Raw genomic sequence first — 26,706 nt, forward strand, 5'->3', positions numbered from 1 at the left:
TATAAATCCTTTACTAGCTTTTACCCCTGATTTATTCTGTGACCAAAGTACTAAAGAATCCATGTTCATGGTCTAGCAGCTAGCCATTAATGTGCACATACACTGGTCTTTGTCTCTCACCTTGCTTCTGTTTTTCAAAAGTCAAGTTGCATAAAATTGGCTTTTTTAAAGAAAAAAAATTCCAATAAGGGAAGCAAATTGGGGAGATGAGTTAAGTGCAGATTTTATTTTTTAGAACACTTCTGAATTATTCATCCCCCTTATGCTATAAAGTTTGGAAGGGTGATTAATGGAACTCCAGCAACAAAGGATCTGCCAAAAATTACATTTTATGCATCTAAAAAATACCCTTTGGATAAAATGAGAGTATTTCTAGTTTAAATAAATAGAATTCTCCCTTCAGTGACCTCTTACTTCATGACTGTGACTGAATGAACTAAATGGTTTCTTCCAGCACCAGTATGTATGAACCAATGATTGATATGCTATTGAATATTGTCATTTATTGATATAAAATGATTTTTTATGGAAGCTAGCCACTCTGACTCAAACATTTAATTAGCTAGCCTTGCAACACGCTGCAAAACTCAGATTTGGCAAAGGAAATTCAGCAAAAGGTTTTTTGAACTGTATTTTGTTTTGCCAAGAGACCTGAAGCCAGGTGAAAATTACGCACAGCTCTAATTACAATTCACATGTCTTCTAAGTCATATTTGCCCTCCTTCTGTCTCATTCTTTATCACTTCTGAGCTTGTGACAGGGCACAAATGCTGTGTTGGCATTGTCAGCAGTCTCATCAGTGAAGAACATGTGTCACTTTTAGAAACTGATGCTGATAAATGTGCTCCGTACCTCAAAGGCGTTATCCCATGTGTGTATTTGCTGTTGGATAAGGATGAGCCTCAGTACCAGAATTTTGGATCAGGATCCAAAATTGGATGTTCAGAGGTTGGCTTTGGGTTCAGAGCCTCCGTCTCTAAAGATTTGTTTCTCCTTACATGGTTACAGTGCCAATGGATCTAGCTGGAGCCTGTCACTAGTTCAGTTCCAGCTTCAGTCAATAGTGACTGAAAGTTGAATGCCACCTGATGGCTGTTTTGTAGCTTGTGGGCACTGAACTGGTGCTATTGGTCCAGTACTTCTGTGGCCACATCACGAAACACCTGTTTTGGTGTTCAACATCCTGGTTCAGGAATAGGAATGGAGCCCCTCTCACTCATATAGGAAGGCATTGAAGTTGAGGCAGACCAACGGCAGTGTTAAGAATTTGCATGACTTCTGTCCTTTGGAGCCATAGGATCTTCATCGTTCACAGAAGAGCCATAGTTCATGTCTCCTCCCAAGTGTACTGCATGCAGCAGACTGTATAGACCTGCTTATGTACCTGGAAAGGAAGAAGGGCTGACTCATTCCTGTAGGGTTTCATACCTGTGGTTCTAGTTAGTCTTGCTATTTCAAATCTGCTGCTCAACCTATTAAGCTGTTCCCTTTGGCTAGCTCAGCTGGCCCCAGGTCATGGTCTCAAGTCATAACCACACTCTGGGTTTTTAGCAGGTATTCAAATATTTGTACCTTGCAGATATGCCACTTTGATAGTTAAACATTGTAATTTACAGAGAAATAACAGATTACCACTGGCATTTTATCAGTTTGCAATTTTCCCGGTGGTGGAAGTTGGTAATCTTCCCTGATGCAGAGACATGGCAAGTGTTGTGTTGCAGGAGATGGCAGCCAAGATTGTGTTAGAGCTCACAGAGTTTCTGTTAAGGGAACAGTACATAGTGAAATGGTAAGTGAAATCTTATTCAGTCACTTCCGCTGACAAAGCCAGACTTTGTCTGTTCCCGTGTTGTTGCATCCTTCCCTTCAGATCCTTGTGCACAGATCTTTAGTCTTGACCTTTGCCAAAATAGTTAAATGTGCTGATACGAAGCAAAATTGTGAGGGCCCCTGAGAAGTTTAGTCAAAACTGAATAATCAGCAAAGATTAAGGAAAGAGTTGCAGACTAGAGAGGATAAAACGTGCATTAAAAACCACCCACAGGAGCCTGTTCCGGATTGCATTACCATCGGTGACAAAATTCCCTTTAATTTCACTGGCGGCAGCAAACATAGATTTACAGAAGGAGATTAAAACAGCAAAACTGCCAAGGAAACATTTACATCATGGAAAAATTCTTTCCTTGAGACAGGAGATAATGAGCAGCTTTGCTTCCCCCCACTTATTTTACATGGGATGCATTTTCTTGTCACTGTAAAAACTGAGCATTGTTTTTGGTGGATGTGTATCCAAGTGAGCAGTAGGGATCCTGTCGCTTCACTCAGCTTCTTCTCCACCTCTCCCATCTGTGCTGCAAGGGCTTCTGTCACTGCTGTTGTACAGCACTCAGAATGGATCACTGTCCCAGGTGCAAAAGACACATCTTCGGAATTGTTTCTCTCCTTGCTGTATGTATATTAGAGGAGATTATTTATATCGAACGTCTCTAGGGAAAAGGCAGGGGAACCTTTCTTTCTTTCTTTCTTTCTTTCATGCACGCAGTAAAAAAAAAAAATCTCACTGATAGCCAAAAATTGAAATTACAATGGGAGGATTCATCTTTAAAATATGAGTCACTACCTTAGAAATTGCACATTTTTCAAAAGCAGACAGGGAGGGGGGAGAAAAAGGTTCTGGCATATTTCAAGGTGAAATGTTTGTGAGTGTTGTTGCTCTGGAAGCTTTCAAGACAGCAGAATGTGCTGATAATGCAGATAATGGCTGGACAAATGTAGTCCCTAAATCAAATATTAACAAGAAAACATGCACTGCTGATGGCAGTCGGTGTGTTTCCCATATGCTCAGAGAGTGCGGATATTAACCTACTATAAGATGGTATTGCCCCAGTATTTCCCTTGAGCACCAATTTCCTTTTTCTATGGACGTTTAATAGATTAGCTGTTACATTATGCACTATTTAGTGTCTATACATTGACCATTTGGGGCAATCATCTTTCCACACTTATCTGGGCCAACAGATTTGTTCTGTTGATAGACATGGTATGTGATGGGTAATAATTCTGCTCCTTTTGCATGTAGCACCCTTTATCCAGGTATTACTGACAGTTTCCCATTGCTGTTGTTCCTAGTGCTTACTACTTTTTCGCTACGAGTCTTACTGAATTCATCCAGCATTTGTGGCAACACATATTGGGAATGGGCAGTCTTCCCCCCGCACCTTTCACCGGGTGTCCTGCGTTTGACTGTTACCAAACATCGGTAGTTCCCATTCTTCCTGGCTGAGAACAGATCACAGTGAATTTCCCAACAGTAGCCTAAGTTGAAAACTAAGTTAGTTGTAAAACTGAGAGAAAAATCAAATTAAATCAAAGTTAAATGGTACAAAATATACTTAGACCTAAGTCTGCATTTGATCTTAGCAAAGCAGGTCTCAAGTCTTTAGTTGCAGTAGAGGTCATTCAGAAACCAAAATGTTCACCCTTTAGAGACCCTAGTTGGGATTTTTCAAAGCTGTCTGAGGGATTTAGACATGTGTCTCTTTTGCTTTTTACACAACAAGATCAATATGAAGAAATCAGACTGGCACAGTTGGTCCCAAATAAATGTTTGCTAATTTATACCCAAAAATGGAAGGCTTAGCTTCATATAAACTGCTTCTCTGACTTGTTTCCAGCTGCTTCTAAAGCATAGACCACAGCGATCACCTCCAGGAGGTTCACCGACTGTTTTAAGGGACACTTTCCTATTTCTTTATACTACGCTGTAGAGTGGAAGATGCCTGTTTATGTCCCAAAGACTGGTCTGAAAATCTCAACACCTCTTTTGGTTCAACTTTTCAGAGTCTTTCTCTCTTTGCATGCCAGTGTCTCAGAGCTCCAGTTCCACATCATCAGATAACCTTCCCCCACACACATTTGCAGTGTCCTATCCATTATTTTCTTTGAAGTGCTACGTTCTGAGCAGCAGGACTTATCTCCTGGTGACTTCTGGACCAACCAATATTACATTATTTTCCATTGAATCAATATGATTCAATATGATGTAGCCATTTCTCTTCTCAAGTCAACAGTCAGTGTCTCTCACACAGTGTATCCATCTTCCTCACACAGTGTATTCTCCCTTGCTGAGAATGGCCAGTTGGCATGTAAATATCCCTCCTCCCCAAGTGATGAACAAATCATATAGGGCTCGTCTGTGTTGACTAGGTGTTTTTTACTGTGGGCTAAGAGGCATTGGCTGTCTCACTGTGAAAACATCCTGGAGACAAGGAACCGTAGTTTTACTGCGAGGCAAAGTAGGTGAGGTTGACTCTGGGTGGGGGTAGAGTGCTGACCTCTCCTAGTTACCTCTTGGTAAATGCTACCAGTGTCCTGTTTCCACGTGGGATTTTATGGCCAGATAATTATGGAACATTTGTTCTTTCACTGTAAAAACAAAACAAAACCAAAAACAAACAAACAAACAAAAAAAACAAACAAAAAAACAACCCACGCAGAAGACAAAACCACAGATTTTCCTGCCTTTCCCTCATGGTGTCTCCACATCCCAAGCTTAATCGTCTGTGTCATATCAGAGTACAGCATTGACACATGTCCTATGCCCCTTTACTATTTATTAATGTAAAATAAGATTTCTTGCTGGATGACTTGGAGCTGACTTTCAATGGGACTTGTGCTTCTAACTCACTTAGACGCTTTTGAAAATCTCCCCCTCAGTGACTTGGTTATAGTCACACAAGGGGCTAGTTGTAAAGCTGGCAAGAAAAACAGCTCCCAGCCTGTGATATAAATATCAGCTTTCACTTCAGGGCATTAAGAGACTCCTCAGTGATCTAGAGAGGGAGACACAGAGAGAGAAGCCTGTATTTTCTCACTTAGTAACGTTCCATTCACGTAGCTTCTCCCATTGGGCTGGGACTGAGGGATGGCACATATATAGTTATACGATCAGAAAGGGGTGGGAATTACAGCAGCTCTGAAGGAGTTGGGGGCTGATAGAAGCTCCCATCTCCTCTCACTACCAGGTGAGAGCAGAAACTCCTGACTGATCATTGTTTAGGGTGTGAGGGGGCATTCATCTCCTGCCCTGCTGCCTTTCTATGTACGTAGACAAAAAACCCTCCTTGAACCCATCCCTGCTTCCCCACTGGAGACATACGAGGATTTCCCATAGCTGTCGGACTTAATTCCTGATCCTGTACTGCCCCAGTAGGGTAAAGGGTAAAGAATGGACACAGAATAGGCTGCGTTTTTCAGGGAGCAGCGCCTCTGAGGCTTCAGGCCATGTAATGTGGGGGTGGGGGTTCAGGTAGCTTTAGGCCAGTGATGCCTCTGGGAATCTGGATCAATGCACAGCTGGTGACCACAGCTACCTGAGGTATACGTCACATGTCCCTATGACTCATCAGGGGAAATAAGACCCTTAGTTAAAAGCTCAGAAGAGGTCTTTAAACCTGTAGTGTTGCTAAGTTATTCTTTAATACCATTTAGCATTATTGCCTGGCACCATGCAAGTCGGTAGGTTTGTGGCTTTCCAGTGTGCATGTCAGGGAGTATATATCAGTTACACTGTGACCATCAGGAAGTGCCAGGACACCTTTCTCCATCTGAAAAAGGGCAGCCATCTTTCTAAGTTAGGGATTTTTTTTTTTTTTTTTGGAAGCTTAATTTTGTTTTGGAGCCAATAGTCTGCTGGTGCCAGGACCAATTAATTTACTCATTCATAGTAGATGGCAACACTGACTGTGTATTCAAGTAATATACTAAACTGTTACATACCTTTTGCTGTCATTTATTTCAATTTGTTTGGCCATAAAATTATAACCTAGATAAATCCTGGCAGCTACTGATGATCGGAGGGCTTTGGAAACAGTACTGGAGTGCACTAAGGTGGCCTGTGAAAGCCCATTTTCTGCAGGCCTCCTCATCATTTTCACTCAGTAATGAAGCATTTCGGCAAGATTCTTGCAGGGCATTTTTTTTACTTTAAAAAAAGCCAAGAGACCCAATTTATTCTGCTGCATAGGGAGCTCAGATTAAAGGTATGGATATAAAGTGCTGTATTTTCCCAGACCTGTGTGTTTGGATTCCCATTAGTGAAAGTGAGATTTGGGGGACACAACTCCTTGCTTAGCACTTTGAATGTATCCCTCCATATAGGTTAAGGTGGTCTGCAGAAATAATCCTGTTGTTTGTCATCTCCTGCTTTCTTTGTCACTCTTCAGACAGTACAGTATGTTGGAGGTGCAACAGCAAAGGGCTTGTACTGAAGGATATTTTCCATTTGAGATGACTCAGCTGGCTGCAGCTGCAGTGATTTTAATGCCCTGGTGTTTTTCGTTAGAGATGGGATAAAAGGCTTAGCCTATCATGGTCATTCTTCCTTGGCTAAATTCAGGAGACGTTCAGGCTTTTGCCCTGCCAGTACCTGCATTTCTACAGTGTAACAGAATTATTTTAAAGTTATCTGTCCCGTTGGGAATTTTGTTTCATCCTTTGGTATATCCACACTGGGACTTGAATGGTTTCTTCTGAAATATGAATTAATATGCCAAAGAAGGCCAATGTGTTCTTCTAGAATGTGCTCTGCAGGCTTTCCCCAGTCATTCAAGTCTAATTTATGCACCGGGTTAAGTCAACTTTATAGCCAATTTCAAGTCTGCAAAGGTTTTTCAAGTGATGGTTCAGTGTACAGTAGCTGTCTGCAATTCCATAACCTTTGAAATCCAATTTTGCTTGCAAACGTTCTGGCAGATTTAGCTTTGCTCAATTTTTGGACAAAGGAATCAATCTCAGTGCACTTGGACATACAAGGATATATTTTACTGAGCTGTTCATGTGTAGCTGAGTCCTCTGCACATGTGCCATAGCAATTCATAGAGCTTGTACAGAACACTTGCCACATCAATTGGTAAATTTTTTATTAATGAGCTGGGCACAAAAAGTGGGAGTGTGCTAATAAAATTTGCAGATGACACGAAGTTGGGAGGTATTGTCAGTACAGAAGAGGACTGGAATATTATACAATACTTGAAATATCATACTTGAAAACTGGAGTAATAGAAATGGGATGAAATTTAATAGAATCAAATGCAAGGTCATGCACATAAGAATTAGCAACAAGAATTTCTGCTATAAGCTGGGGATTTATCAGTTGGAAGCGACAGAGGAGGAGACAGGCCTGGGTGTACTGGTTGATCACAGGAAGACTATGAGTAGTTAATATGATGTGGTTGTGAAAAGGCTATTGTGATTCTAGGATGCATCAGGCGAGGAATTTTCAGTAGAGATAGGGAAGTGTTAGTACGAGTATGCAAGGCACTGTAGAGAGACCTCATCAGGAATACTGTGTGCAATTTTGGTCTCCCATGTTTAGGAAAGATGAATCAAATTGGAACAGGCGCAGAGGAGGGTTACTAGGGTAGTCCAAGTAAAGGAAGACCTACCTTTGGAAAGGAGACTCAAAGAGCTTGGTTTGTTTCGCTTAACCAAATGAAGGCTGAGGGGGAGATATGGTTGGTTGCTGGGCATAAATACACCAGAGAGATAAACACCAGAGCGTGGGAGGAGTTATTTTTTGAGTACCAATGTTGACACAAGAACAGACAGATATAAACTGACCATCAACAAGTTTAGTCTTGAAATTAGATGAAGGCGTTTAACCACCAGAGGAGCGAAGTTCGGAAACAGCCTCCCAAGGGGAGCAGTGGGGCAAAAAAAAATCTAACTGGCTTCAAGACCGAGCTTGATAAGTTTATGGAGGGGATGGTATGATGAGACTGCCTACAATGGCATGTAGCCGATCTGTGACTGCTAGCAGCAAACATCTCAAATGGCCGGTGATGGGACAGTAGATGGGGAGGGCTCTGAGTCGCTACAGAGAATTCTTTCCCAGGTGTCTGGCTGGTGGGTCATGCCCACATGCTCAGGGTCTTAACTGATCACCATATTTGGGGTCAGGAAGGAATTTTCCCCAAGGTCAGTGGGATACTGCACCCCATATTCTTCACAGTGATATTATGATGATATAATTAAAGCATAATTAATATACATTTTGTATGAGATGGGACATGTGCAGTGCCATTGGAAAAGTTCTGATTTGCTGAATATGATTGTCCTATTTGTATGCATGTATCATTTTTGTATCTGAAGTTATGAATATTGACTAGGAATCTGTATTTCAAATGGGCTTACTCTGGAAAACACCCACAACCAGCCTTTGAGGTACAGCTATGGATATTTTTAGTAAAAGTCACTGACAGGTCATAGCAATAAAAAAAAATTCATGGAAACTGTGACCTGTCCCTTACTTTTATTAAAAATATCCATGATAAAATGGGAAGGGGCTGGGCAGCTGTGGGGCGCTGGGGAGCTCCGTGCGTCCTGCCTCCTGCGGCAGCCAGGGAGTTGCGGGGTACCCCTGCTGCCCATGGCGGCTCAGAGATTGGGGTCCACTGTCTCAGGCAGCAGGGTTACCTCACAGCACATCTTTTATTTATTTGCTACATAATCTGCTTTGATCTGTTAACTACTGTTTTTTTGTAGTTAACAGATTATTTTTAACTACTATTATTTTGTAGTTAAACTTGTTTTTGCTTTATCTAAACCAGTGAGTAGGAGCGAAGTGTGTGGGAATCATAGCTCAGGGGCAAAGGCTGTTGCATATTCCTCTCCATTTTGAGGGAGGGGGTGAATTTTATGAGTTTACGCTCTACAGTTCCCTGTGCAGCACAAGAAGGTGTAATTTTGGGTTTATGCTCCAGAGGGGGTGTGTGCCTGCGAAGCTGAGAGTTACCTTGGCTTTAGACTTTCTACTGTTGGTTCGTGCAGTGGCTAGTCAGAGAGCCTGCATGTGACTGCAACGGGGTGTGTCCCTACCTGTGTGAATGCTGGTGGAAGTGTAGGAGCGGGAGCGAGTCTGCAGCTTGTCACAGCAGCACAGTGAAAGAGGGAGCCCAGGCTGGTGGGTTAGCGGTCTCAGTGGTACCCCAGTTCCAGGTGGCACCCCGGGGGGAACCTGTCACAATCAGATTGGCAGAGACCCTGGGGGTTTTCGCCTTCCTCTGCAGCATGGGGCACAGGTCACTTGCAGGTTTAAACTACAGTAAATGTGGATTCTCTGTAACTTGAAGTCTTCAAACCATCATTTGAGGACTTCAGTAAATCAGCCAGAGGCTATGGGTCTATTACAGGAGTGGGTGGGTGAGGTTCTGTGGCCTGTGACACGCAGGAGGTCAGACTCGATGATCTGAGGGGCCCTTCTGGCCTTAAAGTCGGAGTCCAAATTGTCTCCGTTGTGTCATTGTCCATTTATAGGTAATGGTTTCACTCTCTCTCTTGTTCCGTGCACTACAGCTTTCTCACAACAGTCAGGTCAAAGGAGCGGTTTGCTAGATTAATAAAACTGGACATAAGAGGGTTTCCCCTTTTGCATCAGGATGGATATTTTGTACCTCTGGGCTCCAGTGGCCTTTCAGTAACCTGTCTGCCTGGGAAACCGTCTCAACTCTTAAGTGCTTCTCTCGGGCATTTACACAGACCTTGCTGCTCTCTTAGCCCTGGTCTACACTAGGACTTTAGGTCGAATTTAGCAGCATTAAATCGATGTAAACCTGCACCCGTCCACACGATGAAGCCCTTTATTTTGACTTAAAGGGCTCTTTAAATCGATTTCCTTACTCCACCCCTGACAAGTGGATTAGTGCTTAAATCGGCCTTGCCGGCTTGAATTTGGGGTACTGTGGACACAATTCGATGGTATTGGCCTCCGGGAGCTATCCCAGAGTGCTCCATTGTGACCGCTCTGGACAGCACTCTCAACTCAGATGCACTGGCCAGGTAGACAGGAAAAGAACCGCGAACTTTTGAATCTCGTTTCTTGTTTGGGCAGCGTGGCAAGCTGCAGGTGACCATGCAGAGCTCATCAGCAGAGGTGACCATGATGGAGTCCCAGAATCGCAAAAGAGCTCCAGCATGGACCGAACGGGAGGTACGGGATCTGATCGCTGTTTGGGGAGAGGAATCCGTGCTATCAGAACTCCATTCCAGTTTTCGAAATGCCAAAACCTTTGTCAAAATCTCCCAGGGCATGAAGGACAGAGGCCATAACAGGGACCCGAAGCAGTGCCACGTGAAACTGAAGGAGCTGAGGCAAGCCTACCAGAAAACCAGAGAGGCGAACGGCCACTCCGGGTCAGAGCCCCAAACGTGCCGCTTCTATGATGAGCTGCATGCCATTTTAGGGGGTTCAGCCACCACTACCCCAGCTGTGTTGTTTGACTCCTTCAATGGAGATGGAGGCAATACGGAAGCAGGTTTTGGGGACGAAGAAGATGATGATGATGATGAGGTTGTAGATAGCTCACAGCAAGCAAGCGGAGAAACCGGTTTTCCCGACAGCCAGGAACTGTTTCTCACCCTGGACCTGGAGCCAGTACCCCCCGAACCCACCCAAGGCTGCCTCCTGGACCCAGCAGGCAGAGAAGGGACCTCCGGTGAGTGTACCTTTTAAAATACTATACATGGTTTAAAAGCAAGAATGTTTAATGATTAATTTGCCCTGGCATTCGCGGTTCTCCTGGATGTACTCCCAAAGCCTTTGCAAAAGGTTTCTGGGGAGGGCAGCCTTATTGCGTCCTTCATGGTAGGACACTTTACCACTCCAGGCCAGTAACACGTACTCGGGAATCATTGTACAACAAAGCATTGCAGTGTATGTTTGCTGGCGTTCAAACAACATCCGTTCTTTATCTCTCTGTGTTATCCTCAGGAGAGTGAGATATAATTCACGGTCACCTAGTTGAAATAGGGTGCTTTTCTTCAGGGGACACTCAGAGGAGCCCATTCCTGCTGGGCTGTTTGCCTGTGGCTAAACAGAAATGTTCCCCGCTGTTAGCCACAGGGAGGGGGGAAGGTTGAGGGGGTAGCCACGCGGTGGGGGGAGGCAAAATGCGACCTTGTAACGAAAGCACATGTGCTATGTATGTAATGTTAACAGCAAGGTTTACCCTGAAAGAGTGTAGCCACTGTTTTATAAAATGTGTCTTTAAATACCGCTGTCCCTTTTTTTTTCTCCACCAGCTGCATGTGTTTCAATGATCACAGGATCTTCTCCTTCCCAGAGGCTAGTGAAGCTTAGAAAGAAAAAAAAACGCACTCGCGATGAAATGTTCTCCGAGCTCATGCTGTCTTCCCACACTGACAGAGCACAGACGAATGCGTGGAGGCAAATAATGTCAGAGTGCAGGAAAGCACAAAATGACCGGGAGGAGAGGTGGCGGGCTGAAGAGAGTAAGTGGCGGACTGAAGAGTGTAAGTGGCAGGCTGAAGACAGGGCTGAAGCTCAAATGTGGCGGCAGCGTGATGAGGAGGCAGGATTCAATGCTGAGGCTGCTGGAGGACCAAACCAGTATGCTCCAGTGTATGGTTGAGCTGCAGCAAAGGCAGCTGGAGCACAGACTGCCACTACAGCCCCCGTGTAACCAACCGCCCTCCTCCCCAAGTTCCATAGCCTCCACACCCAGACGCCCAAGAATGCGGTGGGGGGCCTCCGGCCAACCAGCCACTCCACCACAGAGGATTGCCCAAAAAAAAGAAGGCTGTCATTCAATAAATTTTAAAGTTGTAAACTTTTAAAGTGCTGTGTGGCATTTTCCTTCCCTCCTCCACCACCCCTCCTGGGCTACCTTGGTAGTCATCTCCCTATTTGTGTGATGAATGAATAAAGAATGCATGAATGTGAAGCAACAATGACTTTATTGCCTCTGCAAGCCGTGATTGAAGGGAGGAGGGGAGGGTGGTTAGCTTACAGGGAAGTAGAATGAACCAAGGGGCAGGGGGTTTCATCAAGGACAAACAAACAGAACTTTCACACCGTAGCCTGGCCAGTCATGAAACTGGTTTTCAAAGCTTCTCTGATGTGTACCGCACCCTCCTGTGCTCTTCTAACCGCCCTGGTGTCTGGCTGCGCGTAACCAGCAGCCAGGCGATTTGCCTCAACCTCCCACCCCGCCATAAACGTTTCCCCCTTACTCTCACAGATATTGTGGAGCACACAGCAAGCAGTAATAACAGTGGGAATATTGGTTTCGCTGAGGTCTAAGCGAGTCAGTAAACTGCGCCAGTGTGACCTAGAGGAATGAGTCCCCTAGACAGGGGAGGAGGCAAATGAGTACAAAACAAATCTGGTCTATTTCTTGTTTTGATCCACTCCATCTATCTTTTACATCTTTGGCTGGCAGCAGATGGTGCAGAAGGACTGCATGCCATCCACATCTCATGGCTGCTCGGCAGAAGATGGTACAGTACGACTGCTAGCCATCCTCATCTCTTGCCTGCCCGGCAGAAGATGTACAATACGACTGCTAGCAATCCTCATCTCTTGCCTGCCCGGCAGAAGATGGTACAGTACGACTGCTAGCAATCCGTATCGCCTGCCTGCTCACCATAAGACGGTTCAATAGGACTGACTGCAGGACTAAAGAGAATGACCTGGTCAAGTCACTCCAAATTTAGTCTCTGTGCCCATGTCTGCCCACGCGCTCCCAGCCGACGTGGCCAGGAGCACCTCAGACACGACGAGGACGGCTACCAGTCGTACTGCACCGTCTGCTGCCAGAAGGCAATGGGTTGCTGCTACTGTGTAGCAATGCCGTACCGCGTCTGCCAGCACCCAGGAGACATAGGGTGACGGTTACCTGAGTGGGCTCCATGCTTGCCGTGGTATGGCGTCTGCACAGGTAACTCAGGAAAAAAGGCGCGAAACGATTGTCTGCCCTTGCTTTCACGGAGGGAGGGAGGGAACAGGGGCTTGACAATATGTACCCAGAACCACCCGCGACAATGTTTTAGCCCCATCAGAGTGCTCCATTGTGACTGCTCTGGACAGCACTCTCAGATGCACGATTGTTTGCCGTTGCTCTGACGCCGGGAGGGGCGACTGAGGACACGGCTTACAGGGTTGGCTTCAGGGAGCTAAAATCAACAAAGGGGGTGGCTTTACATAAAGGAGTATTTCAGGCAGGACTTCACGGAGGGTTCCAATAAGAAATGGTGCACCTAAGTTATTGTTCTTATTGGAACAAGGAGGTTAGCTTGGCCTCTGATTGATACATGGCTAGATTTACCTCGCTGCACCTTCTCTGTGAGTGACTGCAGTGTGACCTAGAGGAATGAGTCCCCTAGACGGGGGAGGGGAGGAAGCAAATGAATACAAAACAAATCTGGTCTATTTCTTGTTTTGATCCACTCCATCTATCTTTTACATCTTTGGCTGGCAGGAGACGGTGCAGAAGGACTGCATGCCATCCACATCTCATGGCTGCTCGGCAGAAGATGGTACAGTACGACTGCTAGCAATCCGTATCGCCTGCCTGCTCACCATAAGACGGTTCAATAGGACTGACTGCAGGACTAAAGAGAATGACCTGGTCAAGTCACTCCAAATTTAGTCCCTGCGCCCATGTCTGCCCAGGCGCTCCCAGCCGACGTGGCCAGGAGCACCTCGGACATGACGATGACGGCTACCAGTCATATTGTACCGTCTGCTGCCACAAGGCAAGGGGTTGCTGCTACTGTGTAGCAATGCCGTACCGCATCTGCCAGCACCCAGGAGACATAGGGTGACGGTTACCTGAGCGGGCTCCATGCTTGCCGTGGTATGGCGTCTGCACAGGTAACTCAGGAAAAAAGGCGCGAAACGATTGTCTGCCCTTGCTTTCACGGAGGAAGGGAGGGAAGGGGGGCCTGACGATATGTACCCAGAACCACCCGCGACAATGTTTTAGCCCCATCAGGCATTGGGATCTCAACCCAGAATTCCAATGGGCAGCGGAGACTGCGGGAACTGTGGGATAGCTACCCACAGTGCAACGCTCCGGAAGTCGACGCTTGCCTCGGTACTGTGGAAGCACTCCGCCGAGTTAATGCACTTAATGCACTTGGAGCATTTTCTGTGGGGACACACACACTCGAATATATAAAACCGATTTCTAAAAAACCGACTTCTATAAATTTGACCTTATTCCGTAGTGTAGACATACCCTTAGGGAATTAGCAATGATCCTCTTCCTCTGCATTGTCTGCACGGGGGAGAGAGGAAATGCCACTGGTTTATGCAACCAGACCCTGCCACCTAAATTAGGAGAGGTGAACCTTAAAGGCTGCCCCTTCTCTGCCTTCTTCCCTTGGTTGAGGTTGTATAACCAAGTTAAGTTCCTGATTTTACAATACAGTAATAAAGCAGCGTAAAATGATTACTCATTGTTAAGGCTAAGATTATGACACAGAGGTTGCAGAAGTCCATGGAATCCATGACTTCCAGTGACCTCCATGATATTGGGGGCCCTGCAGTTGATCAGCCGCTGCTGGCAGCGGGGGACCCTGCAGCAACCCAACCCCTGAATTGCCCAGCCGCCGCCACTGTCAGGGTCCCCACTGGAGCGGCTCAGCTGCCGTGAGCAGCGGTGGCCCGCTCCCCTGCAGTTCGCAGCTGCCTTTGGCAGCAGAGGGACCTGGAGCTGCTCAGTGGCCGCGGGCGGGTGTGGAGCCCCCTGCAGCGCGGTGGGGGGGGACCCCTCCCAGCCACTGGGCAATGAGGTCCCTGCGGCGAAGGGCAGGATGCTCGAACTGCCTCCCTTCTCATTTCTTCAGGGATATTTTTAGTAAAAGTCAGGGACAAGTCAAGGCTTCCATGATTTTTTTTTGTTTATTGCCCATGACCTGTCCCTGACTTTTACTAAAAATATCCATGACAGAATCGTAGCCTTACTCATCGCAGGAGAGATCAAATGCAAAATATGGTAGACACTCTGAAAAGGAAAGGGAAGGTCTTGGATACCATTTCAGCCATCTAATCGTGCCACACACAAGCATATGCACACACACACACACACACGTGCGGTTTTCTGAGCTTGTGGTGTTTGCCCGTGCAGCCTCAGCTGGTATTCAGACTGAAAACACTCATGTACTTTTTGGCTGAAATTTTCAAATCCTTCCAAGGGATTTGGACACCCAGTTAGTAGAAATTGCACATGTAAATCCCCTAGGGGGCTTTGCAGACCTCACTTTGTGTGCCTATATGAGATATAGGATAAAAAGTTACAAAAGTGCCTAAGTGACTTATGTACCTAATTCTTAGAGGAAGTCTGTGGGATTACAGTTTTCAAAATTTTACTGATAGCCCATAGGGATTCAGGACTGGGACTCGGGAGACCTGGGTTCTGTTCCTGGTTCTGCCACTGACCTACTGGGTGACCTTGGTTAAGTCACTTCACTTTTCTGTGCTCAGTTTCCCTATCTGTAAAGTAGGGCTAATGATACTGAAAGCAGCAGCATGTCCCACCTCTGCCTCCTACATGGCGGCACGGCCAGGTGGCTCTGTGTGCTGTCCTGTCCAAAGGTACCGCCCCTGCAGCTCCCATTGGCTGCGGTTCCCGGCCAATGGGAGCTGCAGGGGCGGTGCTTGGGGTGGGATCAGCGTGCGGAGCCCCATGGCTGCTCCTATGTGTAGGAGCTGGAGGGGGGACGTGCAAGACCCCAACCCCGCTCCCTGGCTGGAGCGCCGGAGCAGGGCAAGCCCCAGACCCCGCTTCCCAGCAGGAGCCCAAGGGCTGGATTAAAACATCTGGAGGGCCGGAGTTTTCCACTTCTGGTTTAGAGCCCTAGCACTAATCCTGCTGTCCCGAGTCTATCGACTCATCCTGGGAGGCTTGTTCCAAAATGCTGCATGAATGTACCCTGGGAGTTTTGCCAGAGATTTCAATTTGACTAAGACATGCACAAATCCATCTGCTCACAAGTGTGCTGCAATAAAGCTCATTCAGGCCATTCTGATATCATATGTGTGATGCTTCAAAATAGTGGCAAACCTCACTTAGCAGATCCTGCTTTTTCATGCACACAGGCTGGTTTTGAACGTATGATCCGCAGTAGTAACATTTCTTTCATAGAGTTGGTTTAAAAACCCCCACCAACCTGAATTGTACTAGGGGTCATTTATATTTCGTAGAATTCTTTTCATCTCTTTATTGTTCCATTAATGCATAGCTCTCCAAACCACATACAAGTCTCTCAACTTTCTTTAGGTTTTGATTTATTCTGCCAGTTGCCTTGTATTGTCAACTAATTGGAGTGGAAATGTAAAATGAAAGCAGCCCTATTAAGCTGCCAAATCTCCTTACTTGGCAGCGACTGGGTGATGCTGGTCGTTGTACCAGAAGTGTAATTGCTCTGAATTCTGCCTCTGTTTTTGACAGTGTGGCCCAGTAGTCTTCCTCTGAGACATCTGATACCTGCTTTTCTTCAGTGCTCTGATTGAGAGATGCATGTGAAGTAAATCCATCCCCTCATGCATTCTTGTGGGGTTAGAGAATACAACAACTGTGTGTACTGCTGAATGCTGTCATACATAACTTGGCCTAAGTACTTTGTCAATATGTCATTCCCAGCAGAACTGGAAGCTAATTTCCCCCCACTTATGGTATCCAGGTTCCCTAGAGTGAAGATACCAATGAAAGTCATGGCCTGTACCCAGAGCAGGCTCCATTGTGAAAGCTGGTGAACCCAAGAAGTATATTTTACCAACTCCTCCCCCTCTCCCCCCGCACCCCCGCTTTCTACTTTCAGAAGAAGGGGTCAGAAGGATGGGTATCAATGAATAAAGATCATGTAGATTTTCTACAAGACAAGAAGAATTGCAAGTTTGAATCCTGAGCTAATATTGATGGCCCCAGCCAGGCCTCATTCCCCGCTCCCTTCCCTCCCCAAGCCACTTTTCTCCCCAACCTACTAATTCTAGAAATGCCCCCAAACAGATGTCCTGCTTTGAGGTCTGCATATCCTAGCACAGTATCTAGCGTCTGTTGACATTTTATGGATGGACTGAATATGTTCATACAGTCCGATGAAACAGAAGGGCGGCGGGGAGGGGAGAGATGCACAGCTGTTGTGTGCTTCCCATCTCCATTGTGAGAGTGCCTCAGAATTAAGCCCAGGTTGTGATCCAATGGAATGCTGTCCCACATCACATGTATCAGATCGTGTTACTGAGGAATTATATGCTTAATATTAGGCTCAACTTTGTCATGTTAAAGAACAGAGGAAAAAGCCAAGCTAGAAGAAAGACAGTTTGGCCACATAAAACTGCGATATCCATTCAAAACAGTCATGTTAGGAGAGGATTAGCTTTTTAAAGGGTTAAGTTAACCTAATGGTGGCTAGCTGTGGTGACTGCAAAACAGGGTCAAGTATCTTCTTTTCCCATCTCTAGCCTTCATACATCCTTTGTCTTTCTTCAGCTGTTAGCTTGAGTTTACAGGATGCTCCTAAATTTAGAACAGTCTCTCTGTACATGACTAGGTAGTACTCACTTTCTCCTCCTTTCAATGCCTCCTTAAAGCCCAGTTCGTGGAGCTATTTTTTTCCCTGTTCTTCTCACCCGTACTCTCCAAACTCTGCTGTATCTGAGCTGTGTTCCGAGGCCTTCGGTTTATTTTGTCTTGTCTCTCTGCTTGTAGAAACTGACGGACTGAGAATGGATTTCACTCTGTGACGCTGTCCCTTCAATCCAAACTGTTAGCATGGACTTCTGTGGCCATGCAGAGCCAATGGGATTATGGTCCTGACCAGCGTTCCCTCTAATTTTTGACAGGCCGTATGCGCAAAAAATTTCTTCTGTGCAAATTGTTGTGCTTCTGTGCAAATTTTTGTGCTTGCGGTGTTTCGCTGTGTGTGCGGGGTTTTGGATTTGTGTGCGCGTGCACACGCCCACAGCTTAGAGGGAACAGTGGTCCTGACCCTGAAATTGGGTTCACATGGGCAGTCCCTTTCCCCCATGCAGCGCTCCATTGGCTTCAGTGGGACGCTGCACAGACCTGAGGACCAGCCTGTGAGGATCTGGTTTATAATCTCATTAAGGGGCTGTTTGTAAAGGGATGTGTGCATTTATGGTACTCTATAAATGACTTTTATTAATAAAAATCACCTTTAATATGCTGTAATGTTAATCTTCTAATATGGCTTTTAAACATTCAATTCAATTCGAGATCCTTCCTTTTGCTCTAGAAAAGTGCTAAGAATGATTTCATAACAGTAGTAATACGTGGCACTTATACAGTGCTTTGCACCTCCAAAGAGCTTTACAAACATTGTCTCATTAATTATGCTAATAATTATGGTAGCTTTGGTGGAGAAAAAAATCCCTTGATGTTCATTTTAAGTGAAAAATACACCCGCAACGGGCAAGTGAATAGATAAATCAAACTGTTTTGGCAAAGAAGTGAAACATCACTCTTGCTAGTGAAGAGATATTTGAGGCCCTGTGTATTGTCAGGACTCCAGGAGTCCTAGAAATGAGCTGTGTAGGACATTGCACAGCTGAAAGGGAGCAGGAGTGAATTATCTACACTATGCATGTTAGGCAGAGCTTGACACCATTACAACTCACCCGAATTGATTCTGTAACTATACACTAAATCACACAAGAAAGAGATTCTAAGCTAACACTCTATTCTCACAGCTGTGTGTGCGGAGGGGCAGTTATATCATCAGAGGAGAAATGACTATCCTTCTTGGGTATCATTTATATCTTGTACAATTGAGCTGTACATTTATGCGCATCCCTTGCTGTATTTAGGATTAATACAGTCATCGGCTTTATTAGAGGATCCACCTAAAGGACTGAGTTCCAAAGGCTTTATATTCACAGAAGCCTCAGAGCTCGTTAGCTGTATGCTGGCATTACTATGTACAAAGGATAACGTTTGCCATCAATGAAATGCTATTGCAAGTCAATGAATGAACACCAGGCTTTCTTCAATTACGGTTCTAACGGCAGCTCCAGCTTTCCCCCCTCCATAGTCCACCTTCTCTCCCACAAAAGAATTCATGCTCCATGGGATATTAGCACAGAAAACGAGGTCAAAATGCTGTTCTCTGATGGGCCTGATTTAAAAGTGACAAGAGACTAAATTCTTAGTTAAAGCTCTGACTTCTTCCTGGATTCCTGAATCTAATTTTCCATCCGATCAGCTTGATGCCAAACATAGTCACCGCTGGTAGTGGTGTGACAGGGAAATTGGGTGCTCAGTCATGGCTCAGACTGCACAGGGGCATAAGAGGGTTTAACAGCTTGCATCTGGGCACGTTAAGTCAGTGTGCTCTGAATTAGGAGGGCAGGAGGTGGGAGGAACCTTGGTGCACCCCTCCACCCATGCCAGGCTGCACAGCTGAGTTGGAGCAGTAGCAGATTACTATCCCCAAAGAGCAAGGAAAGGTTTGGGAGGGAGCTGTGCCTCTCTCATCAACTCTGCTGTCTTGTACGCAGGACAGGAGCTGAAGTGAAGCCTAGCCCTGTGCAATGAATTGGCGGAGCATTTAAAGTTTTAAAGTGAGAGAAAACTTGGGTCAACTTCCTGAAGGTCAGATGGAGGAAACTTTAATGAGAAAGCAGGTTCTGGAGCAGAGAAAATGCCAGTTCTATCAAAAATCTTTCCTGGCTGGGGAGTGGGAAAGAGAGAGAGAAGGGAAGTGCAGGAGAATCCCCACTGATGGCCTGTTTCCCCTAGGCTAGTATCACAAGACCCCATCAGTTATGTATGTGAGAGTGGAAAAATCTTTCATCCCAGGAAGTTGGAGAGGTTTGTTTTTTTAACACGAAGGGCCAGATTTTCAAAAGTACTCCACACCAAACAGTTTTTGCTTAGGCACCTGATTGAGTGGCTAGATTTTGAAGAGAATTCAGCTCCCATTTAGCTGTCTAGCTGGAGCCTGAGCACTTGTGAAAATGCAGCCCCTAAAGGACACTGGCATATTTTTCCCGTGGCCGGAATAGTATTTGTAGCTAGCCTGAAATGTATCATTAGTATTAAACCATGGGCCACATTTTCCCTCCTTTATTTACATTGAGTAGCATCTTACTCCAGGAGTAGTTCAGTTTAATTGAAGCAAGTCACTACTCAGTGTGAGTAGGTGGCAGAATCTGGCACTATTCCGACTCAATTTTCAATGAGATTTAACTTTGATTCCATAGAGATTTTTCTGTATGCAGAGTTAATTAATCTCTTATGGGGCAAAAAGGCAGTTTGGTGCAGACATAATAGCAGCATAATGAAAAACAATGTTCAGATAAGAAATTAGTTACCCTCTCCCTTGTTTTTAGTTAGTTAACTGAAAGCTTTAAAAATAAACAATGATCAAATAAGTATTTAGTACAAAACCCAGAAATTGTAGTGTTCCTAACCCCCAGTACTTTTCATGTGTCTATAAAGCTGTCAGTTATTTAAAACAAAACAAAACCAAAAAAAAACACTAACAGAGAAGGAAAGTGGTTGCTCTAGCTAAACTGTCAACTGCAGAGGAATTCAATTTGGACAAGAAACATGAATTCTGAAACAAAGGAGGTAGGAACCATTAATTTGTCCATAAGCCTCACAATAAGAAACTTGGAGGTGAAATCCTGCCTGCTTTACTCATGTGAGTTGTCTCACTGAAGCCAGTGAGATTACGTTAAGCAAAATGGGCAAAATTTGGCCTTTGATCTCTGATTTCTAAATTTACTTCAGAAAAGTGGATTACAGACTCCTTTTCTGGTTTCTTTCTTTCCACCCCAAAACAGTTATAGCCTGATTCTCATTTGCACTAAGTCCACTTTCCACCATTCTGACAATGCAAGAGAGCCTTAGAGAGTGGAGTGAATTATATTTACGTTCACTTTACGCCCTCTCTTTGCTGCCCGAACAATGTAAATGAACCTTAGTAGGAAATTTTCCCTTAGGGTTATAGAAGTGATCTCTGACATAGTAAGTACAGTGCTGTGTGCCTGTGTATTTGCACATAAACATTTCCTTGCCACGTTTCTGCATATGCAAAACCTCTGTAGGAATGGACACCGCTTTTGCACACAGACAGCGGGTAGTGAGGTGATTAACCCACAGCAGTCAGTTTTCTCATGACAATACAGAGTTCGTATACAAGACTGGATTTTTTATGCACGGGCAAAATTGATAATAGAAAAATTGCCTTCATCAAAACGTAATGATTGGAGTCTGGCCCTAAGTCTGCAAAATTATGCCCATAACTTTAGAACCTACTGTGCACCTCCTCCATAGACCCCTAAGCCCTCCCTCTTGAGGGGCATGAGCTGAATTTTTTGGACCCCCCCCTCCCCATTATCCCTTCCATAGGTGTGAATTCAAGAAGGAATGATTTTCACCTCTCACTCTGTGCATGGATTTAGGGCCTAGTTTTCAGAGATACTGAGCACCTCCAGCTGCACTTGAAGTTAGTGAGAATTACAGGCGCTCAGCACCTCTGAAAGTAGTCCCTTAATGGTGTACTGTATCAACACTATTGGCTTTACTCCTGATGAGCTACGGAGGTGCAAGTGGTGTGGCTAATGGTGCCGCAATCAACGTCAAACTGCTGCTCGTGTCAATATCTAGCAGCAGCAAATATATGTTTTGGGATGATCAGCGATAGCCAAAGCTGTTTGTTTTCAAAGCCACCTAGCGGATTTGGATGCCCTGAGGCAGCTTTGAAACTCTCAGCCTAGATTTGTTTACAGAAAACAGGCGATTTCAAATCAGCTTGTGGCTATTGCAGGTCACGTACAATCAATTATCTTGCAGTTGGAATTGATTGATTGTTTTTCTGTGCATGGCCTTGTCTTTTCATTAATTTTTAAATTATGAAATGAATAGCCCTGGACTTATTACTACCTGGGGTTACTAATCAGCATCGAGTAGACGGAGTCCATTGTAGAGTTTGCCTTTCTATTCTGTGCCTATTTAATTGATTTGAACTGTTAGCCATGAGATAACTCCACACGTTTTACACTTGATGCGAGTTTAATTCAGAGCTTATGTTTGTTTGCAGAACAACACAATTTGGAAGCCAGATTCATGCCAGGAGTGCAGATGCCATAGTGACATTGTCATCTGTGAACCTGCCATTTGCAGAAACCCTCGGTGTGACTTTCAGAAGGTAAATATGCCTGTTGGCTTGCTATGCAAGGGATGGGAAGTATTTGAATCATTAGGTTTTTCTCTCTATGTTCAACCTAAGCCTTCTGGGTAACTACAGGTTTGGGAAAGTGTTATACTGGAATATACACAGTCTATGATTCATGCAGGAGTGGAATGGACAATCAGAAGAGGCTTAGTCCTGTAGCTGCAATGTAAGCAAAGCATCTCTTTTCTTTCGTGGGTGTCATGGTTAAACTTGCATAGACCACCCGATTATTAATGGCTTCTCTCTAGCATAGCAGCAGCCCTGTCACGGTTCCATTTTCATCAGTGGGAACGGTAGGAAGTGAAAAGTGGGTGCAAAATGGTAACATTTTCCACCCACTCTACGCTGATGTAAATGACTGCACAGAATTGCACAGGCATAGATGAGAAGGGGATTTGGCCCCCTGTGAACAGAAAAGGCAGTGTTTTGAAGTCCAACCAGTTTGTTCCCTTCTCACATGGAAACTTGGCAATGGCACCATTTGCATGCTACATATGGCAAGTGATCTGCCAAGAGTATTCTGATCTCAAAAGATGCCAGTGTGCTGCCGTGTTCGACCACAGCTTAGGCATGGCTGATAATCACCTTTAGACTGAGCCCAGGGGGCTGGGTCTCTGTAGAACAAACAGATGGACACTTTCCACTCTAACAAACAGTAAGAGAGCTAGAATTGTGCTTTTGGTCCGTCTTTTCGTTTGGTGTGCCTTGGTGATTATTGCTGTTGTTGCTGGGCTTTCATTGTCTGTTTTGTTTCTCTGTTTCCTGTGAGCCTTCATTAATGATTGTAGCTAATTGGGTGCAGGGTTTGTGTTTGTAGGGCCCAGATTGAGGGCAGGAACATATGAATATCAACAAAAGTCTGTATTTTGAAGAGACCCTGCCAATATAAAAATCGTGTAGTTTTAAAAAGGTCTTGCTAGTGTTCCTGGTAGCAGCCATAGGTTATTCACAGTGAAAGAACAGGTGGTGTCTAATTTTTGCTCCATCATTAATGCTGTTTGTTTGTTAGAGGGAGATTGAAAATATTGGTTCTGTTTATGTTAGAGAGGAGGTGAATAAAAGGAAACATAAGAGACATACAAAATAATGAATGGCACGGACACTTCTGTTACTCCTTTCTCATAACAAAAGAACAAGGGCAAATTGAAAGGCAGCAAATTTAAAACTGACTAAAGGAAATAATTTTTCATGCAATGCATAATTAACCGGTGGAACTCATTGTCACATGATATCATCAAGGCCAAGAGTGGAATAGGGTTCCAAAAAGGAATAGACAGTTATATGGATAATGAGAAAATTCTGTGTTTTACGTTAATTTAAGAGAACTTTTTAGGAAGGGGTCATGCCTCGTGCTTCAGGGCATAAACCAGCCACTAATTGAGGGGGTAAGGAAGGAACTATTCCTATCATTGATTTATTCTTTAACTATATGCTGCAGGATTTCTCCAACCTTCTTGGAAGCAGCTGGTACTGGTCTTTATTGGAGGGAGCTCCAGCTTGAGTGCCTCTGCTGATCTTACTTCCAACAGTATGGCATAGAGCACTGGTTCTCAACCAGGAGTCCGGGGCCCCCTGGGGGGCCACGAGCAAGTTTCAGGAGGGCTGCCAAGCAAGGCCAGCATTAGACTCGCTGGGGCCCCGGCACAAAGCTGAAGTCCCAGCACATGGGGCTGAAATCTGGGGCCCTGAGCCCTGCCATCCGGGGCTGAAGCTAAAGCTGAAGCCTGAGCCATGTAGCTTGGTGAGGGGCCCCTGTGGCAGGGAGCCTCAGGCAGTTGTCCTGCTTGCTATCCCGTAATGCCAGCCCTGGCTTTTCGATGCAGAAAACTAGTTGTGGCAGCACAGGTGGGCCGTGGAGTTTTTACAGCATTTTTAGAGTTTTATTTTCAAGAAGGTGACTTTTGGGCAAAACCCTAAATTATGGCCCCTCTTTGCTGCCTTTTCATGTTCTCGGCTACTTCATTGAGTGTGTGTGTGTGAGAGAGAGAGAGAGAGAGATAGTGATGGGGTTTGCTTGTTTCTGGCTTGTACACGTAAAACTGTCTGTCTCTGTTTGGTCACTGCGGGCCTAATCAAGAGGGACGCTGAGCACTGCCCAGAAAGTACCAAGCATCCTCAGATGACAGTTGACATCTGTGAAATCCTTGCCAGGATAAGGTCTCATATCACATTCCTTTGTGGCATCTGTGCGGCATACTGCCAGGGTCTGGGATATTTAAAATACATTTGAGAAGGCTGGAATGAGAATGCAAAAGCTGCTATGCACAACCCTTGGAGATGCTCCAGGAATGGAAGCAAAGCACCTCCAGAGCTTTTGCCAACTTTTTTACTAATATCTCCTGCCCTCAGTGTGACATGGAAGCGTGAACACACATGCCTGTTGGTTTCATCTGTTACCCTGCTGCTGCACAGAGTGTGGCAGCCAAACTATGCACTGTTCTTCTGGGAACACTGAGGGGGCAATATAATACAGATGGTCGATATTTTTCAAATTTTGAAAATGTCACATTTTGGAACTTGAACAAAAATTGGGAATTTCAAAACAAAACAAAATTGATAGTCAGTTAATTTCCTTTTCCTTTTTCCCAACTAGCTCTAACGAGAAAGGAAGAAAATGTTTCCACTTACGATATTTTTAAAAAGTAATAAATTAAATTTTAAAACAAGAAAACAAGTTTCCCTGCGATCACTTATGGGTTAATCTTTTTTTAATTTTATTTATTTATTTTTTTGCCTTGTTGAGAGTCAGTTTTTCCTAATGATTTTCCTATCTGTCACTGAAACGGCTGGTGTCAGGGAGTTAATGAAAAATGAGTCATATTCCCAAAGGATTGTTTATGCTGTGTGTGTGTGTGTGTGTGTGTTTTCCTATACACACCTTGGGGATAAGAATGAATTCAGCATCCCAAAGCAACGCAACAGCTCTTCACAGGAAAGTCCTTGATTAGTAGCATTCCTTTTTAAACTGAGAGCGCCATGTGCAACAAGAAACCCCCCCACGCCCCGAGTCACCCCTTCCACCTGTACTGCTTATAGGGCTTTCTTTTATTTGTTCAGGGGGAAGTGCTCTGGATAGCCCCCAATATGTGCTGCCCTGAGTGCGCCTCAGGAACGGAAGGATTTTGCCAGCATGAAGGCCAAACCCATGCGGTAAGTGCTCTTAAGTATCCATTGGCGTTAACATTATTTTCCCTTCCTTAGCTCTCCGGTTGTCCACCTAAATTCAGGGGCGGCAGCTTTTGCCTGTGCAAAATCAGTTGCTGGTTAGGTACTTCAAAAGCTATCTCCTGGCCTTGACGAAGTTGTTAAGCAAAGAACCTCCCCGCCAAGGTCACACTGTGGTCAGTCCTGACCTTCGCTCTGGTTTCTTTACCCCTAGAGGGACTGGAAAGCAGACAACTTTTTCGCAGCTGAGAGTCCCCAGCGGATGTGTACGGGTCCTGCACCTCTAACCCCTGCAGCCCTTGGTGTATTGGGGGGTGTTTGGAGCAATCCTCATTTCTGGGGCTACTCTAAACTTCTCCAGGGGCCACCCCCAGGATCAGAGTGAAGTAAATGGCTCCTTCAGTCCCAGCTCCTCCCACTGGGAATAGCTGAGGATTGAGGCCACTGCAGAGTAGATATTGTACAAAACCATGATGGAGGTGTGGCTTAGAAACATGGCTGACAAGTATGTTTATGAAGAACCCAGTGCATTGGGTTCTCTAGCTGCAGCTGCAGGGACGTGTAACAATTACCCCCACTTTTTGTAGTGCATTTCAGGAGTGAGAGAGAATACTGATCAGTGGTCTTTTTCTGAAAGTGAATATCCAGGCCACTATAAATGTGATAAAAGAATCACCTCTCTAGTGACAAGAGGCCTACCGCTTGAAGCCCTTACCCACCTTACCAGTTTTTACTCGAGCAAAACCCCCAATGGGATTTTCCTACATAAGCATTGAGTATGTAAGGAGCGTGGTAAAGACTACAGGATTTGGCCTATTGGTAACAGAGAAGCCCTTTTAGGTAGCAGCAAATCCTCAGAATTTCTACATTGTACACTGGTTCTGCACACCCCTCACTGAAATCCAACTTGTTAATTATTTTCCCCAAGTAAACCACTCTTCGTAGATCTTGTCTAGGTAAGATGTCGTCTGGCTGGCATGTCGCTCTCTAGTTAAGTCAAGTTAAGCCCAGGTCTTTGAGCGTGGTCCTTGCTAATATCAGCAAAATGTTTAATTCATCTACTTGGCTAATATGGGGGCGGCTTCAGACTCCACAATGCACATGCTTTTGTGACACGCGGGAACCGGGTCAGTGAAATTTTTGGCTCTTTCATACACGAAAGGTATCTCTTCAAGTGAACTTTCGGGCAGATAACCAAGCCTTCATGTATTCACTAAAGAATGCTGGAATGTCCTCTCACGGCTGCCTCTTCAATCCAGCACTCTGTGGAAGGCAGCAAAAGGCACCATTAATCGTTGTTGTCCCCCGCCCCCCTGCCCCATTATAATTGCTTCCGCCATCAGATAATGGCCATATGGGGAGTTTTGTTTGCTACAGTTCATGCAAAGGGAAAGGGCCAATTCACAATAGCCTGGCCTGTTTGGCTGAGAAGGGTGGAGAGTCTGGTGCATTCATTCAGCTGTGCTCTGCAGTTAAATGAGACAAGATAGTATTGTTGGGAAAAGAACTGAGTGTTGACCTGGGCACACTTGCCTT

General features: G+C 45.1%; 1 protein-coding gene across 4 annotated transcripts in view; it reads left to right on the forward strand.

The window, feature by feature from the left end:
• Positions 1-26,706, forward strand: part of FRAS1 (Fraser extracellular matrix complex subunit 1) — a 306,626-nt gene that overhangs the window by 102,162 nt on the left and 177,758 nt on the right. For all 4 annotated transcript variants that reach the window (XM_048846813.2, XM_075127463.1, XM_075127464.1 and 1 more), the window contains exons 3-4: positions 21,871-21,978; positions 25,063-25,155. In XM_048846813.2, coding sequence (XP_048702770.2) covers positions 21,871-21,978; positions 25,063-25,155 — 201 coding nt within the window. The remainder of the gene's footprint in view (positions 1-21,870; positions 21,979-25,062; positions 25,156-26,706) is intronic.

The sequence above is a fragment of the Caretta caretta genome, chromosome 4, assembly GCF_965140235.1.
Source record: "Caretta caretta isolate rCarCar2 chromosome 4, rCarCar1.hap1, whole genome shotgun sequence".
NCBI lineage: Eukaryota > Metazoa > Chordata > Testudines > Cheloniidae > Caretta > Caretta caretta.